This window comes from Photinus pyralis, unplaced genomic scaffold (assembly GCF_008802855.1).
Source record: "Photinus pyralis isolate 1611_PpyrPB1 unplaced genomic scaffold, Ppyr1.3 Ppyr1.4_LG3a, whole genome shotgun sequence".
NCBI classification, from domain to species: domain Eukaryota; kingdom Metazoa; phylum Arthropoda; class Insecta; order Coleoptera; family Lampyridae; genus Photinus; species Photinus pyralis.
In genome coordinates this window covers 1269984-1288154 of record NW_022170509.1, presented here as the reverse complement: position 1 = coordinate 1288154, position 18171 = coordinate 1269984, and the positions used below count along the sequence as shown (strand labels likewise).

General features: G+C 35.1%; 1 protein-coding gene across 1 annotated transcript; it reads right to left on the bottom strand.

Moving 5' to 3' along the window:
- Positions 1–3029: 3029 nt before the first annotated feature.
- On the bottom strand, positions 3030–17763 carry LOC116165710 (cytoplasmic polyadenylation element-binding protein 3-like). The gene is made up of 2 exons (XM_031480371.1): positions 16409–17763; positions 3030–3149 (listed from the first exon to the last, which is right to left on the bottom strand). Exons 1-2 carry the CDS (start codon positions 17255–17257, stop codon positions 3030–3032), a joined length of 969 nt encoding a protein of 322 aa, XP_031336231.1. The 5' UTR covers positions 17258–17763.
- Between the last annotated feature and the right edge of the window lie 408 nt (positions 17764–18171).

Here is an 18171-nt window from a genome sequence, read left to right as displayed (position 1 = left end):
AACTACTATATCAAATGATGACCCCTTAAACTGGCTAGCTCAACTCAACAGGACAAGAATCTTAGAACAAAACTTATTTTTCAAAAGCCCCTTTTTTCATTTATGCATTTTCAAATTGTCAGGATGAATTTTGGAGAATGTACTGGCGTTCATTTATTTTCAAAGATATCAAGAAATAAATTTAGGAAACCATTAGAGTTCTCAGCTTGCTGATGGTGGCAAAATAAGTTTTTTTACCACGTGAAGGTTTCAAGTAAATCACGTTAACTTTTTGATTTCATATGGACGCTGTATTGGATTTTGAGTCACTCGATAGAGAAACAAACGAAATACTTAATTTACCATTTTAGGTATAATTTTTTGAATGGGGTACCGCTTGGTCGCATTTAAATATATATTTATTTGAATACATAGGTTCCAGATAATCCCCCCACAAAAAAAGATATGTTCCTAATAGAAGTGTGAGGATGAAACAACCCATCTGCAATATATTCGTGCATGGCACAGTACACCATCTCCTTAATTTTTAAAGCCAAAATACCTCCCCAAAAAACATGCGGGGGAAAATTTCGTATTTTTTCTTGATTTAATCGCCTTACATTCCTTGCGTTCCTTGTTTCAAGATTCCGCCTTTAATCGGTACCTAGTGTAAATACTTGTGTTTCTCCAAAAGATCAGTAGGTGGCATTCTGAGCGTAGTTAATTTTTAAGGTCTTAACTTTACCCGTTTTTTGTTGACTTGACCCGGAATTGTTTGCATGAGCATTTCATAAACGAGAGTTGAATCATTTTTCAATGGCATCTTTCCTTTCGGCAAAGAGGTAGTTGTAACCATGTAGTGTGTTAATGTATATTGATTTGCTCAGAAATCCCGATAAAACATGAATCGTCCCTCCAAGTAAAATAGATAATACCCGTTTTGCAGTTTAATAATATAAGAAAAAGCACTGAACCTGTTACTTAATTCTCACTGTTTCTAAGAGTCAAGTACGTAAATCGAGCTTTGAATATGATAGGTTAGATTAGACCAAAGGGGTTGACTTCTATTTTTAGCCTTTTAATTATAACGGTTTTCCCCTAATTAAACAGATATCCCGGTGCGAAACAAATTGTGAATGCAATTTGCCACTCCTTGTCTGTTTCATTCAATGGCAATAATTGACCTTGCTAAGGTATACGCAAGAGCGACAACAAATAATTCAACTAGGTATAGGTGTGATGATATTATCAACAAATAACATGGGAAATGGTTTAATCATGCAAAAACAATTAAGATCGCTTGATTCACAGATAAATTCTAGACATTCGGTATAGAAAACAAGTGCCCGAAAACGGGTTAGTTCTTTGGGGAAGGGTACACATGATCTGTACACACGATGGTAACAAAACACAATTGGGGCTGTGAACTACTGCACACCACAAAGTCTAACAAACGTACAACTTTGTTTCCGCGATTTTGGTATATGCGAGTTCATCATTTCGTCATAGATGCGTATATTCCTAAAAATACTTCCCAGAACTTAAGGTCTCTAAGAATATGTTTAAAGTTTTCAGTCAGGACAGCCACTGTACAACGTGTTATGAGATTTTTGCACACGAAACAGCTTCGAAGTACATTATAACCGAGGAGAGACTGGACGATTTCAGCATATTGTATCTCGAGAAAACAGTATCAAAACGAATGAACTTAAAATCAATCATACACACTATTTTGCAAATGCCAACGTTAGAAGAGACGTCAAATTCTGTTGAAATACACCTGTATTTTATCAGTTATTGTATCTTAAATATTTTTATTTTTATATATGTATACCTGTTTTTACATTTACACTTTTAACATTAAAAATGTTTATGTTTTCGTATTACAAAGAAAATCATGGAGAAGTTAGGTTGATAAGGAAATAGAGAGAAAAGAAATGAAGCACCAGCACTGAAATAACACAGAAAGTTTTGCTAGAATGACTAGATTCCTCACGAAATGCATCCGGTCGTGCTTTAATTATGAGGACCACTCTAGACGAGGCGTAACACACTGGCCAGTTGAACCCTTTGTTATAAATACCAAAGGGTTTGGAAAAGAATGGTGTAGTGTGGTGAGCCCTGTTTTAGGAAGAAGGACCTCTCTGTAAAAATCACTTAGATTGTGAAGAAGTGCGTGAGATTCTTAAAAACAGTATACGAGTATATTTTCCTTTCTCTCTGGAGACGTTTTTGATTTTCCCGTATTTAAGCTGTATGGAACAGGTTCAAAAGCAAATTAATCTTTCTTGATTTTCTATTAATTTTGAATATTACTGCAAGGTTCATTGACATATTATTAAGTTTTATATAAACTCCAAACTCAAAGTTTCAATAGAGAACATCCTTCGCGGATGCGCATTAAAATAACTAGCCCTCGAATGAATGGCTAAAGCGTACTTTTTACATGTCGCGTTTAGTGTAATAAATATTTAATTTATAAACGGCTATCCATCAAGGATTTCGGTTTTACTATCTAAGGTCTACGGAATAATCGTAGAATGAATAGTAAAAAAACAATAATTAAACAAAGACTTATTAACTATATTATCGTTTCTACACCTCATTACTATTAATCTATTCCCGCCATTAGTACACATGGATGACGAGGTCAACCAATTATAAAAGTCGTTAAATTATTATTGCCCCCGAATAACAAATTATGGAGTTTTCAACATTTCTTAGACACAATTAATCCACTAATTTTGCACTGAAGATGATTCTTTCAAATTCGGATATACTATAACTATAGAGTTACTATAGTTGACCAAATGAAATATTTTTCAGTCGGGGATAAACACGGCAACAAAAGTTCAATAAGTTAGAAGAACTTTGTGGCGTACTTTTGTAACATAGGTACCTACTGTATATACTTTACAGTTACACTTTAATCAAGTAAAAATTGGAAATATCTATATTTGTTGAACATTGTGTTATATATTTCCATTTTCAGAAAAATGGGCAATCAACTCAAAATGGAACATTAATACGCAAAAAAAGATAGACAAACATTACTGACCTTTAACATCCCCAGTATCCGGAGGACGCATAATATCGTTTAGATAATGTTCTAAGCCCCTCATTGTTTCCAAAGGACTGCTGCCGTTGGCGCTCACAACTCCACATCGATCCTGAATTAAAAAAAGCAAAAAAGAATAAACGTTGAGTTTTTTACAAGAACTTTTATATAGAGGTTTCATTAAAATCTCAGAAATTATGTAGCATGCTAACAAAGAGCTCGAGTCGCTATTACGAGGACGTGACAATGGTTATTATACTTACAGAGTAAAAGCGACTTCGCGTGTTTCCAAAAACAATTCTGCTAGTCCGAAAAGTTAAGATTTATGCAAAAAATGCAATAAACGCAATTCATTTTCATTATAAGTAATAAACTTACTTCTTTAGCACATCATGTACTACCCCGCTGAGAAAGGTCGAAAGCGTATATAATCGATAAACCCGGCTGTGTAAGTAATATTTTCAGTAACAACCAAAAGGAAGATCAATCAGAAGGACTCGCGGTATTTCCAGATCGAGTGTAACTATTTTTAGAACAAAAGTTATGTTTCAAAGCACAAAAAGCTCGATGCTTATGCTGAATAACAATTTGATCGGATAAAGTGCTTTTTGTTTTAGACGCTACTTATTCCTATTGAATGCGTCAGGCATCTTAACTTCCCTTCCGTCTTTCTATTCATATTCCTTTTTACCTCTAACCTTTACCTATATCTTATTTTGCACGATACTAACGATATCATTGAAAACGCAAGACAAGATTAGTTGACACTTCGCATGTTTCACAAATATTCAAGAACGTGCTTGTAATTAAAGTGTCTTAGTGCCTTTTCGCAGTCAATTCTGATATAAATTTCCATTCGCCCACCAATCAATTTCCAAAAGGTATGACGAAAGCCAGTTTTACATACTGAAACTTATTTCATGAAAGTCGAAGTGAAATAACTTTCCGGAAATTTTTGAAGTGGCAGATGTGTTACATGCTGCAATTCTATTTCACTTTCAAGTGAACTTTTGCCAATACAAACCTAAAAAAATATATAGGTTAGATCGACGCCTTTTATAACTGGTTTCTCTTTTATTTCTGTGCTGTTACAATTTTCGCTCAATAATCTGCCTCCAACACAAAGGACCACTAAATAACACAAAACACAATATTAATCTTTAGAGTTGACAGCCCTAAAATTTCAGCCCGAACCGAAAAACTTTCAAGAAAAGCACCTATTGCGCAAGCCGTCGATTAAGGTAACTTTCACAAAAACATTCAACGCTTAAAAAAAATGTCTCTTTAAAACTCGCCTGAATGTGCACCTTCAAAACAAAATTCAAAGAAGTGTAGGTATACGTTTAAGTACAGAAGCGTTGCGTTGAATAGATTTTGCTAAAAAAAATTAGGCCCACACAATGAGATCTGTCTAATATGAATATGGTGGTTAGGCACAAAGTGAATGGTGAAAATAAAATAGCAGCCTTCTAATGGGTTGCACCCAAAAGATTTTAGCAAATTAGGGATTATGGCTTGTGAAAAGAACAGACTAAGAAACATGTCATTTAGAGCGGTTACAGGTGCCAGGTCATTCGACGTGTAGTGCGAGGAGGTTGAAACTATAAAGCATAAGAAAGCTGGAAGAAGTTATATCTTCGCTGTTTTACTAATGAGTGGAAACGCTACAATTTCCCTTAAATTCCATAACAAATTTGTCGTCGTGTGAGTAAAGATGATTTAAGCCGATTTAAATCAAGGAATTTTGATTAAAAAGAATCATATTTAAATCAATGGATATGTTGACCAAATTCAAAGTTACTATATAATAGAATGAGTGAGATACGCAAGGTATGTCTAATAAATCACTTTCCGCAAAAGAAATACTGTCAAACTAGTATTTGAAGTGAGAACAAGTTCAAACTTCATTTTTAGGCCGTACATTTCATTTACTCCCTTTAAAATTTTCAATAGTACATGGGGTCACTTTTGATTTACTTCATTTGGTTCAGCAGAATAGAATATTATTACTTAGTGTTCAAATTAATAGATGACAATGAACTTGCAAATGATCATCACCCCCAGCGCAAATTAAATTTTTTTTGGGGGTGACTTCCACCTATGGCTATTCAAATTTGCCGTTTTGAGTAAAGGGTCCAAATTTTAATTGGTACATCAGTTGTTGTATTTTGTGTCTCCCCTAACACTGAAGCTGCCCTTAATTTCTCCTCAAGTCCCTCCCAAATCCTTCTCAAGTTTTAAGCTTCTCTCAATTTCCTCAAGTTTTTATCAAATTACGCCAAGTTTCCTTTCAAATTTCCACAAATTCCTCTCAAGGTTCCAGCAAGTTTCTCTAAATTATTCTTCTGTAAGTACCTATGTCACCAGACGTAGTGTCCCTCACTGGGAATAACCCAGATCGATTTCTCTTTGTATGTTTGTGGAGGAAACCACTATCAATTATAAAAATGCTATTTCGTTAATCTAAGAATGTAATTGCGATCTTCTCCACAGCGTTCATCACATTCAGTAGTATCTGGACCATAGCGGCAACAAATAAACTTAAAATTGTGATAGTTTCCCAAGTTCATTATTGCCTATTTTCATCTGGTTGTAGGAAGAATATTTTTGCATAGAAACAATCGAGATAAGATTATTGATCATGGAAGTTAAGTAACACCTATAGTCTGCGATAATCTGAAGTAAAGTGAAAAGATACCTAAATCCAATGGCTATGGGAGCTCTTGGGATGCCTTCATTAGATCTCACCTGAATGTCAGTTTCTGGGACATGGTACTTGGTTCCACGTGTTTGGGAACTATTGCAAAATGCTATGTAGAGATTGCTATTGTATAAATTCTGAAGGAGACTCATCAATGCGATCATAATAACAATTAAAGTTGAATGTCACAATTAGTTTATGCGTCCACGTCCAACTATGGAACATGAATTACGTAATACTAATTCTGAATTAGGTAAATTTAATTTGGGGAGATCTAATTTAAGTCCGTTAAAGTGGTGATAGTCTAGTCTTACCTGATGGGGTACGTAATGCGAGAATCCAAAATTGTTATTTGTGCTACCATTAATTAAATAATACGGAACGTCTCGGCGTGTGTACATAGTTTATTATTAACTTAATTGTGTTAGATTAGATAAAGGCGTAAAATAGCACCTTTTAATTGTTCGTTCTACACTGTAACACAAGTACAAACAATATAAGTGAAAATGTAACGTCAACTTCATCTATAATCGAAAACAGGATGTTACGACATACAAGTTAATACGTACTTACAGTACGTCACGAATTTAAAAATAATTAAGCAAAATATTGTAGGTGGAAATACATGGTTTGGAATCCTTTTGAAGTTCTTTGAACGAACTTGGCAATTTAAAGGACTGCATTTGTGACCGGGCCTGATCTACCATCCATGCGCTAATTTTGTTTTACAGAAACACAACTACCTATTAATATCTGGGTAGCGGATCATCAATGACATTCGTGTCCAAAACTGTAAATGTATTCTGAAGGCCAATAAACTAATGTTTGTCATTACGACAAATTGGTTCGTAACGTGGGTTGCCTAGATTCCTTGCATTTTGATGCCGGTATAAAACGGCACGAAAGTAACATTTATCTTCCACAGCAATAATTGAGGCTCATCAACTATTTTAATTTCCTCCCTTCTCCCAAACTCTCTTAAAGGGAAAGTCAAGTTTTTTAATATGGGTTTCCATCTTTTCCCACCTAAAATAATCATATCTTAGTGCTTGGAAGCCAACAACTTTTCCTATGGGGCGCAATTTTATAGATCTTAGCCATGGCCATAGTTGTAAACAATGGTACCATATGAAACTTTTCAGAAACTTTCTTATTCGCACATTTTTGCCGCGCTCTATCTCCTTTTCTGTTCACTAAAATCATTCTAAAAAAAGCTGGGTGCAAAACAGCCTTATTTACTAAAGCAAAAAACTCTTTTGCAAGTTATTATTATGACGACTATGCATTAGCCTTAGGTTTAAAGATAGCAGTTCGCGTTTTTGCTTATGGTCATATTCTCAGGCGCTATATTAATTCGAAAACCCTCCATTCCGAACATCATAAATAGGACTATGTTTTTCTTTTATCAAAGTCCATGGCTACTTAGACTAAAAACTCATGAAAACAGAATCTTTATAATTAATTTTTTCGCGTACAAGAAGAGGTAGAATAATCGTTTCTATTTGCGTAAAATAATTAGGAAACGTTTGCGCAAAGAAAAAGTAATTTCCCATATTAAACGCCTATGTTCCACTTTTCGATTTACACCCTGTACAATCAAGCTAAGGGTATTATGCAGCTTCTCGACGAAATAATTGAATAAATAAAGATTTTACTTTACCAACTTAACCAAAACGCGAATCTAACAGGCAGGCCATAAAATGTAGGTCCTGTGCATCAAAGCAACGTGTTTTCAGTTTACCCCATGAAAATATTGGTGAATAAATAAAAATGTTGCTCGATAAACTTAACCAAAGCAAGAGTATGACCAGAAGAGCATAAAATTTAGTTCCAGTGCATCAAAGCAATGCGTTTTACAGTTTACCCCCTGAAATTGGAGAATAAATGTGTTAAAATTGGGTGATAGATTTTGGTCTACCAACTCAAGTATGCCACGTAGCACACAAGATATTGGTACATAATTTGAAATGTTGCCCAAATTTGAACATCATCCCGTAGTGATGAGGAAACCAACATGGGGAACATATATGTACCAAATGAGACATCAACAAGCTTTCGTGCCTGTTTTTCCATCTGATCTTAAAATGTTCAAATGAAGACTTTTCCCACGATATGTCAATATTATCAAATTTAAAATTTCGGAGGTTGTGATTACAGGGCTGAGGGATGAATAAACGAGTAAGTGGGTTTTATCGGGAAAAGTTATTTGATTAACGCATCAAATAGGAGCCCTGTTTAGGATATTAACTTCAGAATAGCTTGAGTCTAATATTAGTCGGTCCAAGCAAAAGTTCACTTTTAACTAACCGAATCTAGAGCTCAGTTTGGTTTTCCTGTACTCGCTTGTTTCTCAAATTCTAAGCAAATCTACCTACCTAATACTAAAAATTGTCATTATCGTCTATGAATTGCGTCCAAAAATTAAGTCTACGAAAATGTTTCTATGAAGCCTTATACAATGTGCACCTGGGTTGATATTACATGAAGTGCGTTGGACGAAACATTTAATTTAAGAATGTGAGATTAAGTTCTGCTAATTTTAAGAATATTTTCAGTTTTTCAAAAATGGGGAAGAGGAAACTATCGCCGTAGAAGAAGGCTTTGTAAGGCAGTGCGCTTGGGCTAGAATTCATTCTGCTGACAAAACCGAGCTGTCCTATAAAGAGGCATTACACCAGTCCCGTCGTGGAGAAGTCCGTAATTAACATCTTCTCAGAAGTCTGCTTTTGACCATTCCTGAGGATTTCCGCGAGTGCGCGCATAGTAACCTTTATTTCGTATGAACAATTACTCATTTTTAATTAGCTCGTTCTGTGTTTGGATTAATTTCATTTTTTTATTTCATGTTTCATAATTGTGAAATAATCAAAATATAATATGATACTGAACAACCATAACGGTAATAAAAAATCGCCTATCCGCTACTGGTCCTTTAACACGTGAATGCATTCCACCAAACTAGCATGGCTTTCGGAAGATATACAAATGAAAACCCTGAGTTCCCTAGCTGAAACCAGGTATTTAAAAAAAACCTAAAAACGCAATCTTACATCCTCTATGACGAATATACAACTACCAAAATTTTAACGCAATCAAAATAACTGTTTTACCGAAAAAACTGTTTTTTTCCTTGTTTTTTTTTTCTAACAAAACCTAGTATAATTTTTATACACGACACAGAAAAAGGAAATGTTTCCTATGCAGCCTTTATGCTTAAAATACCTATCCACGACGTTCGTAGGTACATGCACACATTACGATTGTGATGATCCTTCATTATTCCTTTTTCTTCTTCTGCAATGCCTTTCGTCTTAGGTGTTCGCCAACAATTTTATACGAAAAAAATCAATTGTAGTTACTCTGGAGTCCGCTACCATTGCGGATAAACACAGACGGAAAAAAACTTATTCTTTAAAAGTTGCTTAAAATGATATAAAACGTTGACAGTTGATGAAATGTCCAAAAAACGGTGAAGCTAGGCAGTTAAAAAATGTTTGTTTGAGTGGGATGCATTAACCGTCTTCACTCAGGCCTTCTGAAAGAAGAACCATCTGTAACTCGAGCGTTTACATACCAATAATAATGTTCTACGTCATTTTCGTTATTTTAAACTTATTTAAACTTTTGTAAATATCCTACTCTTGTTTCGCTGGGAGTATAATTTCAATTTAGAAAAGTAGTGGTATCCAAAATGCGTTTATTAGTACAAATGGTTATACAATTGTGGTTTGGGGATGACTCAGGACCAATGTACATATGTTACCCCTAATCAGATCATACCTATAACACTAAACGCCACAAGTCTACTAAGGTAAGCCAAAGGGGGAGAAAAGTAAAAAAGTAGGTGTACACAAAATTTCCTTGAAATCCGTGAAATTTAGTAGTCTTATGATGGGATTAAATCAAAATGAGGTGCAGTTATATGAAATTACAAGTTAAATTGTGAGGAATTGGAACTATGTGATATAAAATTTTAATGTACAAATCTATATGGGTGGTTTCCTCCTCCAGCGAAACTCAAAATCTTAAACATTAGCGCTTGATTTTAAAAGTTTCAAATTCAAACTGTAAAGAATAAAGAGTAAAGTACAATATTTGCGAGAATACATTCCTTTTGCAGTTTGAAATAAAATATTTGGGTAGTGTAAATTCAAATTTAAATTTAAACCAGAAGTTTTAAATTGAGGTCTTGAAGTTCTGTTTAATCTGACATTTGAAATTTAGAATTGAAATTTGGGTCACGATTCATGACGATTAAAATTTGAGTATTTGAGATTGCGAACTAATTTATAAAGCAAAACTTGAACTTGTTCTCAAAAAGTTGCACGAAATGAAATCACCAGACATACAATTGTGTTTCATAAATGGTGACAAGCATAAATGAAGTAACCTTTCTTCAAGCTTTGTTATCGTACAAATTTCTGTCCGTGCGTCCGTCCGTCCGTCTGTGGGCATGATAACTCGCGAACGGTTTCGAATTTTCCAGTTCTGTTTTCAGTAATAGGTCATTTAAACTTGTCACTCGTTGTCTATGTTGGTTTAAAACAGTTTATTAAAATTAAGAAGACTTTTCTTGTGCTCATGGCTATACGATGTGACAACATAAACGAAAGGTTCAAATGTTTCATTTAGAAACGACCCCTCGAAAAGTTCCATAATGCCTTGTCTTGTCTCTTTCATTTCTTCTGAGTAACACTCAGAAAACGAAATTTTACAGTGAGGTTGCGGTCGTTTGATTTCGAGGTATCGTCCAACCAAAGGACCACCAGCTTTCATTTTCTGATAATATTGGCGCATCACCGTGGTATCAATGAAACTATTTCGCACGTGAATGTTGAGTCACATAATAACGCATCATACTTCATACTAACCAGTTAACAAAAATGTCGCTTTCCGTGTTCACATTCAAATTTACAATACCAATTTTCCTGGAAATATAGTCCTTTTTTTGGATCCACGAAAGTTCAATTGCCCACAAAAAAAATTCAGTAATTCGAGAGCATTCGTACGGACCGATTAAATTGGAATTGATTTTTAATTTCAATAAACAATTGCTTTCTGCATGCGTCACTACTGAGTACTGACCAAGCCAAAACCAGTGTTTGTTTTAAAAAAACTATAAAAATGTCTATTTCCATACCTTTTTCTTTAGTTGAAATCGTGCACTGAACAATAATTAATACTTTAACCATCCAATTAAAGATATCGATACATACTTCCCGAAACAAGAACACGGCTCAACTGGTATCAAAGTATTCAAATTTACGCGTTATCATCTGAAACTGGTTTCCTTTATAAAATGCATTGGACGGCCTAAGTCGATTATTCACCTTTCTTAGTTATACAACATTTTCAAATAAGATTAATATATCACGGCCGTCGTTAGACTGGTCGAATGTAGAAAATCATTTCTAACAAACATTTGACTTTCTCACTGAAATGCGAAAATTGGATACTCGTGCCTCACTGTTTTCCATATTTCCATGAAAATATCTCCTGAAATCCTATAAGTCTTACTTCGAGAATTGTAACGTGATTTAGCAATGGGTTAATTGTCCGCAATCGTCTCCTCGTGGTCTGCGTATGGTTTTAATTACACTTTGTAAATTTTTTTGGCTACTTTGTGACTCCGCTAATTGAGAAGCAAGTGGTGAGCAATTGCTGATTCTGCAAAATTTGAAAGTCGGCCACAGCCCTAAAAGCCGTTTGGTAGTGGTGGAAAGGAATACCTAACCAATGAAAATTAATTAATGCCCGCCGCCACCACTGTTCCGTCATTTCGTGGGGGTTACAAACTTCACCAGATTAGTGATTGTTCCAAATTACGCCAAGAATATTTGTGTGTCTAACTGTACGAGTTAAAAAAATCGTAATCGTGCCGTATTAATTAAATAAAAACACCGTTCGAAATTACGAATAAAAGGGCTGGCAGGCGCATTCGTTAGGAATATAATCATCCATACAAGATGTCGTATTTGCTCAACATTAAAAAAACGTCTTTAAATCAGTAAACTGGTAAGGACGTTAATATAAAATATAAGTTTGGTGTAGAACTTACCTAAGAGATTTCTTCAATAAAGAAATAAACAATTATTCGAGTTAAATGAATGTGGATTTCATTTTGGCATGAATCAAAAAAGGGTTTCCGTAATTTTTATGTGGAATTAAACCAAATTCAATGGTTTATTTATTTCAGATTTTGTCATGTTGATAAAGAATAAAAAATGTAGTTAGATGTAAACATATTTATTGGTACTAGCCAAAATCAAGTTTAAAAAAACTAAGGTATTTGAGGTAAAAAATAGTATGGCCATTTCGAAGTAATTTTATTATCCAGATTGTAACAGGTGGAATTGTTAGTAACTGAAATTTTAATGTAAAAGGGAGATGCATTCGTAAACAGTATTTGACATTTTTTGATTTTATTAAATATACACTTATATGGCCTTTTAGTGTTATTTTGCTGGAAAAAATTGTGTAGCCAGTTTTCAGATTATGAAGGGAAAATCTCTCGAGTAAGCCAGAAAGTACAAAAGTAACGATTTGGAAAAAAAAAGAATAAAAGCTTGCAATTGGCATTTGAATAACTTTTTTTTGTTGAAATTTCCATTTTCATAAAAAACAAAGCAAATTCTCAACCCTATTTGCCACAAAGTCTGCTGCAAAATACATATGTGTATAGTCTGATACGGTCTTAAAAGTTTGTTGAAGTCTACGTCAAGTTATGAGTGAAGGAGGTTAAAGGTTTAAACGTTTGAATTTTGAAATATAGTTTAAAGCTGCGTTTGTCATTTCTAAAACGGGAGTTTTGTCAAAAGCTGATAGTTGTAGAGTTATTCCTCTCCAACTCCTTTTCTCAATTGTTTGTAAACGTTGTTCAGTATTTCACACTTAATTTCTCGAACAGTCTCCGCAATACGTATTTTTAGTAAATTTGCATAATTCAACAGTACTACCACGTACAGTTGCTTTAGGTACCCCCAAAGAATGGGAGTTAACCCCTGCGACCGAGCTGGCTAATGTATTGGTCCATGCAGTTCAATCCATCCGCCAGGAAAATGTAAATTTAGAAATGTTATACCTTGTTGAACGTAAAGCTCAAGTGATTGTAATAAAAGACTTTGTGTTGATTTAAATTTCCATTAAAAAAATAGGGATCAATTCCATTGAACAACATTCCGACCCAACCTTTGACTTTTCGATATCTGGCGTTACCTAATAATCCCAAAACTTGGATTTTTCTTTGACCAATATCGAGAATTCTGTGAGGAAACAGTACCGTTTGCCGAAAATGTTTCATTCCATAAAATAAGCGATTTTCCATAGTGTTCTCGCCTACCCATAAACAAAATTCAGTCTTCAGTCTTCCGCTATTGCACGTATTTGTTTGTTATCTACTTATTTATTTATTTTGTGATGTTCCTATACTCTTATATGTAGTCTAAATGGAAAAATAAAATGATTGAGATTGAAAAAATAAGTCTCAAAACGTGATCTCTAACTTCTTAGGTGTGTCTAAATTTACGGTTTTATGGATGATTTTTTTTTGAAAATTGTCTAGGTATAGTAACGTATGGCTAACATTAGGTTCCGATGCTCGCTGGCGTAAAGAACTAATTTCTTTGTAGCTGTTCTACTTGCACTTAAATTTGGGTACTTTTCAGTAAATAACTGCATTGTATATACCTATACAAGACTTTTCCTGTGCCATAACCATTCAAACTAAGTAAATTCGCTGCTGTAATATTTTTTGTCAGGGCAATCTCGATGAACTATCAATAAGTGGCGTTTAATATGATGCTAATTATTTAATATGTCTCAAAATTTCCACCTAATCTTAAGCAATTATTAGATTTTTCTTTGTGTTAGGAGTTTCGATACAAGCAACGCTTTTGATAAAGAATAAGTTTTTTCTTAAAACCAATATTAAAAAAGTTTTCCTATACGAAACCTTATTACTTTACACACTATACTTTTCACCTAATCAGATTTTTGAAGAAATGAATTTTATTAATCTTTTAAGCCCATGGGGTTACTTACAATAATCCAATACCATTAAACTTCAAACATCATTTAGCATATAATATATTATGAAGGTTGATGTAATGGTTACGAAAACGAAACCAATTAATACTGTAAATAAATGAATATGTAAATAAATATGTGTTCATTTCACGGCACTTTGAATGAATTAATTAATCAGAATATATCGTAATTTCTATGTAGTTCTAAGTTAAGTACAGCATCCCAGTGCCATGTAATTAGAATGCTTTGCATTCTGTATGGTGTCTGGCCAAACAAATCAATAAATAAATAAGATTCTCAAAATGGCAGACCAATCGAACCAAAAATATTCCATGCGTTGCAAATTTGGGCGACTGTATATTCAGCAATTTTGTCATCATAAAATCGTATCATCCATTTCTTGCTGATTTTCACAGACGAATTTTTTTAACCATATTCAGATTTCAAGAACATCCTCAAAATCGTTTGCAAGCTCTCAAGCAGTTCCATGGACAAATCTCCGAAAACCATTTGCAAGCTAATCAGAATATATCGTAATTTCTATGTATAATCCGATTCCAACAAATTTGTGATGTTTCCTTGCACTTACGCACTCATCAGAAGTTTCTTTCGGAAGAAGCCAGGTCAGGTGATTTTTGCTGTGGTGGAAGGGAACTGTCCGATTTTATTTCCAATGCGCCACCCTGCCCAAAAGGTTGGTTAGCACGTTAAAACTTCTGTCCGCAAGTCCGCTCGTTATTTATCGAACACGAGAGCGCCAGGAAACTCAAAATTTCCGTGCTGCTTTAAATTAATTATAGGCTCTTCCAAAAATTGTATCTATGCGTTTTAGGGCCCTAATTTTTCTTACATTTGATAGCGTGATTATTGCAAAAACTAAATGGACATTTGCCAGAAGACGTTCGGAATTATCAAATTGAGATCATCAAGTCGAAATCTCATATTTGGGGATTAATATATACACTTTGTTATTAATTTTTGCTGATGGAAATGAAATCCCTCGCACCCTTTTTACATTTACCCCATACAGCAGTCCCTCCAATAAATTTAATGATGACCAAAAAAAGGTCAAAAACCCAGCACTCGGGCAGTAGATTCCTTATGGATCTTGGTAGATAGCAGCACAGTAAATTCCTTGATAATCGAAAGGCAGAAGTGTTTTTTTTTTCGGTGTAAACAGCAAAACCACCCAACCCAGTTGACGCCATTTGAGCGAAAGATATTAATGAGAACTCCGACGCTTGGCTGAAATCATTTATGCAACACCCATACGACAAGGTCCATCATGTCAAGCCTTTTGACAGTTGACGAATAACGTTCGAAAAAGGTAAATCCATCCAATGCATCCTTTTGAACGGATTTAAGAATATCAAAAGCTGCCCATGGTTAGTGTAGTTCCGTAAAAATCAATCTTTGTACAGAAAAACCTTTAGATATCGAAAACAGACCCTTTCAAATGGAAAAAAATGGTTTTGCAATTGCAATTGCAATACAATGCCACCTTTTGCCCGGATACCTTTTGAGTAGTGGGCATCTGCAACCATAGCGTTTCGCATTGCAAACATCCCTAGTTTAAGGTCAGTTTCTGAAGTATGACTGACAAGTTTGTAGATCATCATGGATGCATTTTTCACAAAATAATTAAAAATGAGAAGAATGAAGGTGCCAAAATTTTAGTCATACTATGGAAGAGTCAGCTTATTAGCTAAAACCTAAAACTGTGAAGATTATGCGGAACAATGATAAATTAAATAAAGAAGAAGGATAACCACCACACGAAGGTAGGTATATATTTATACACATTGCTCCATAATCCAGAAGTTCATTGAAACACGCGTAAGCATCATTTTTTGTGTAATTGATGTTTTCGATTCAGTCGCCTAGATACTAGCAATCTTAGTGTATACAAATTGATCAACTACGTATTATCGATCACGTTATATGAGGCAGAAACGCGTTGTTGAAAATATACACTCACTAAATTGTAATGGAATGCGAACTATATGGTCCGGATAAGAGACGCTCATTTAAATATAGAGATTGTTGCCGCAACTCGCAGCCATACTATTATACTATTTTGAGACCGTGCTAACTTCACCTGTCTGGCGAATGTACGATGCATATAAAGACATTTGTGAAACAAGTCATGGTATTAAGTAAAGCAATCCATATATTCCTTTCAAAATTAGGTCAAAGTTTCGGTCGATATGGTCAATGGCACACGCTACATCATGCGTCACTTTTGTATGCTGAAACTTCTCCGCATTTTACAAAAATGAACTAGTTGTATCATAAATACGTTAAAGTTCCTATACGCGACTTTGGGGAAAACGGAAAATTTGTGCGAATTCATATAACAAACGGATCGCATGCGATTAAAAATAGTCGGTGAGTGCCTATAAATAAAAATGGCCAGGTAGTTAAATAAAGCAAAACAGAGAATAACGAGCTGTGCTTAAAACTAACACACAAGTACACAATAAGAAATACACATCATTTGAATGTAGACGTTTATTAAAACAACACAAAAACAAAATTATGGCTAAACAGGCAAAAAGGCAACACAGGTGAAAGCGGTAATAGCACAAAAAAACTAATGTAACGATGACAATCTGTGCCGTGCTCAAGAAGTACTCACACATTACCTGATAGGGTAGAAGTTCTCGAACCTCATCCATATTGGTTATTTCGAACGTAGGTGGTTGCGGAAAAGGTCCTTTACCTGGATACGAAGTACTCCTACGAAATTTTACGGGCGAAATGACTTGTTGATGATTAAATGTTGGACTTGGTTTTCGACCAGCGACACCCATTTGTTGCAAAGGTGTAAGATTTGGAACACTTCTGCCTCTATTCCAAACAGACGAACTTGCCGACCAATTTTGGCCAGGGTTAGCCCACGACCCATATCCTGCTTTATAAAGCGGGTGACTGGGTTGTTGACGTCCCATGTTATGAGGGAAATTGTGGCTAGCTGTAATTGCTCTTCGCCCTTGATTTTGACTTACACTGTTGTTAAATAGCTGAGATTGTGTGGGTGATGGAAAATTTTGAAATCCTAGACCACCATTGACACTGGTTATGTTAGGAACAAAACCGTCTTCGATAGCTGTCGACCATAAAGCACCAGATGGGGTGTTAGACTCACTGGGATGAAAAAGAGGCACCCCTGAACTTGTCTTGTTACTGTGGGCCACCTGTTCGTTTAGTTTATCGGCCAAGTCTGACGCTACATTTGAGTTACTATCCGATTCTTGAGATTTGTCGTTAACCGCACTAATCACGTCGTCGTTATTTGTTCCGCTGACAGCCGTTTTGTCAACGAGTACATCTTGCATAGCTGTATGAGACTGTCCCTGTAGGACAGTCTTATCGCTCGTGGACGTAGGTGTGGTGTAGAATATTTGAGAAGGATTACTTTTGCTGCTGGTCACTCCAATGTCTACTGCACTTAAACCAATGTTAGTACTACCACTTAAACTAAACTCTCCCATTAGTGGAGTTTCACTATGTATAGGGGACGCCCGTTATGTCATACACCCGCAGACACTCCACCAGCCCACCGCTTTCTTGTCATTATATCACTATATTGCGCGAGCCGACCTACCAAGATTTCATCGAACGAACATGCGTGTTACATTGTGATCGTTCAGCTGATGGTCTGAAATTGTATTACCGCCTTCCGAGAGGACGCCAGCTCACAAACTCGTATGAATTTCCACATTGATCGCTGCAAACGCGGGGTATTACTGCGGAACACTTTGCGCTATTTTCTTTAGCGCAGTATTTGAATTTGAGGTCGCTATTTCTATAAAAATCACTTTATTTATAATTTCTTTTGTTTTTACGAATTTGAAATTGAAATAAAACACTTGACGCCAATTTGAAACATCATTTCGCGTATCTACACGTGACGAACCTAATATTATATCTGCAAATTACAGAAAAATGGCGCTCATTCGCTATGCGGATACAAAATGTGAAACTCAACCCACATTATCTAGTGAAACTAATAAGATAGCATCGCAATTACAAGTTATTTCCCCCATTCATGTAGCGCACTTTAGACAGAAATTCAATTTAAATTTGGTCGCCGTTGACGTATAGGCAACTAACATACCAACTTCAGATCTGACGACGTTTTCTAGAGAAAAATTTAAAAATTTGAGTACGGACTCCTTACAGACAAGTAAATACATATTAAAAGAGTGTACACCTCTCAGGAGGATGCATCGTGTCTTTTTGCTTCAAAAACTACCCCCTAACACGACATCGCACTGGTGTTTTCAATTTTTCTCAAAAACTGTTAGCCTGACGAGGAAAATTGATAGAGCTTAAATTATTCCTTATAAAATTCTACATCATTTATGTCCTATATGTTGTTTTTCTATATTGTACCCTAACGTCA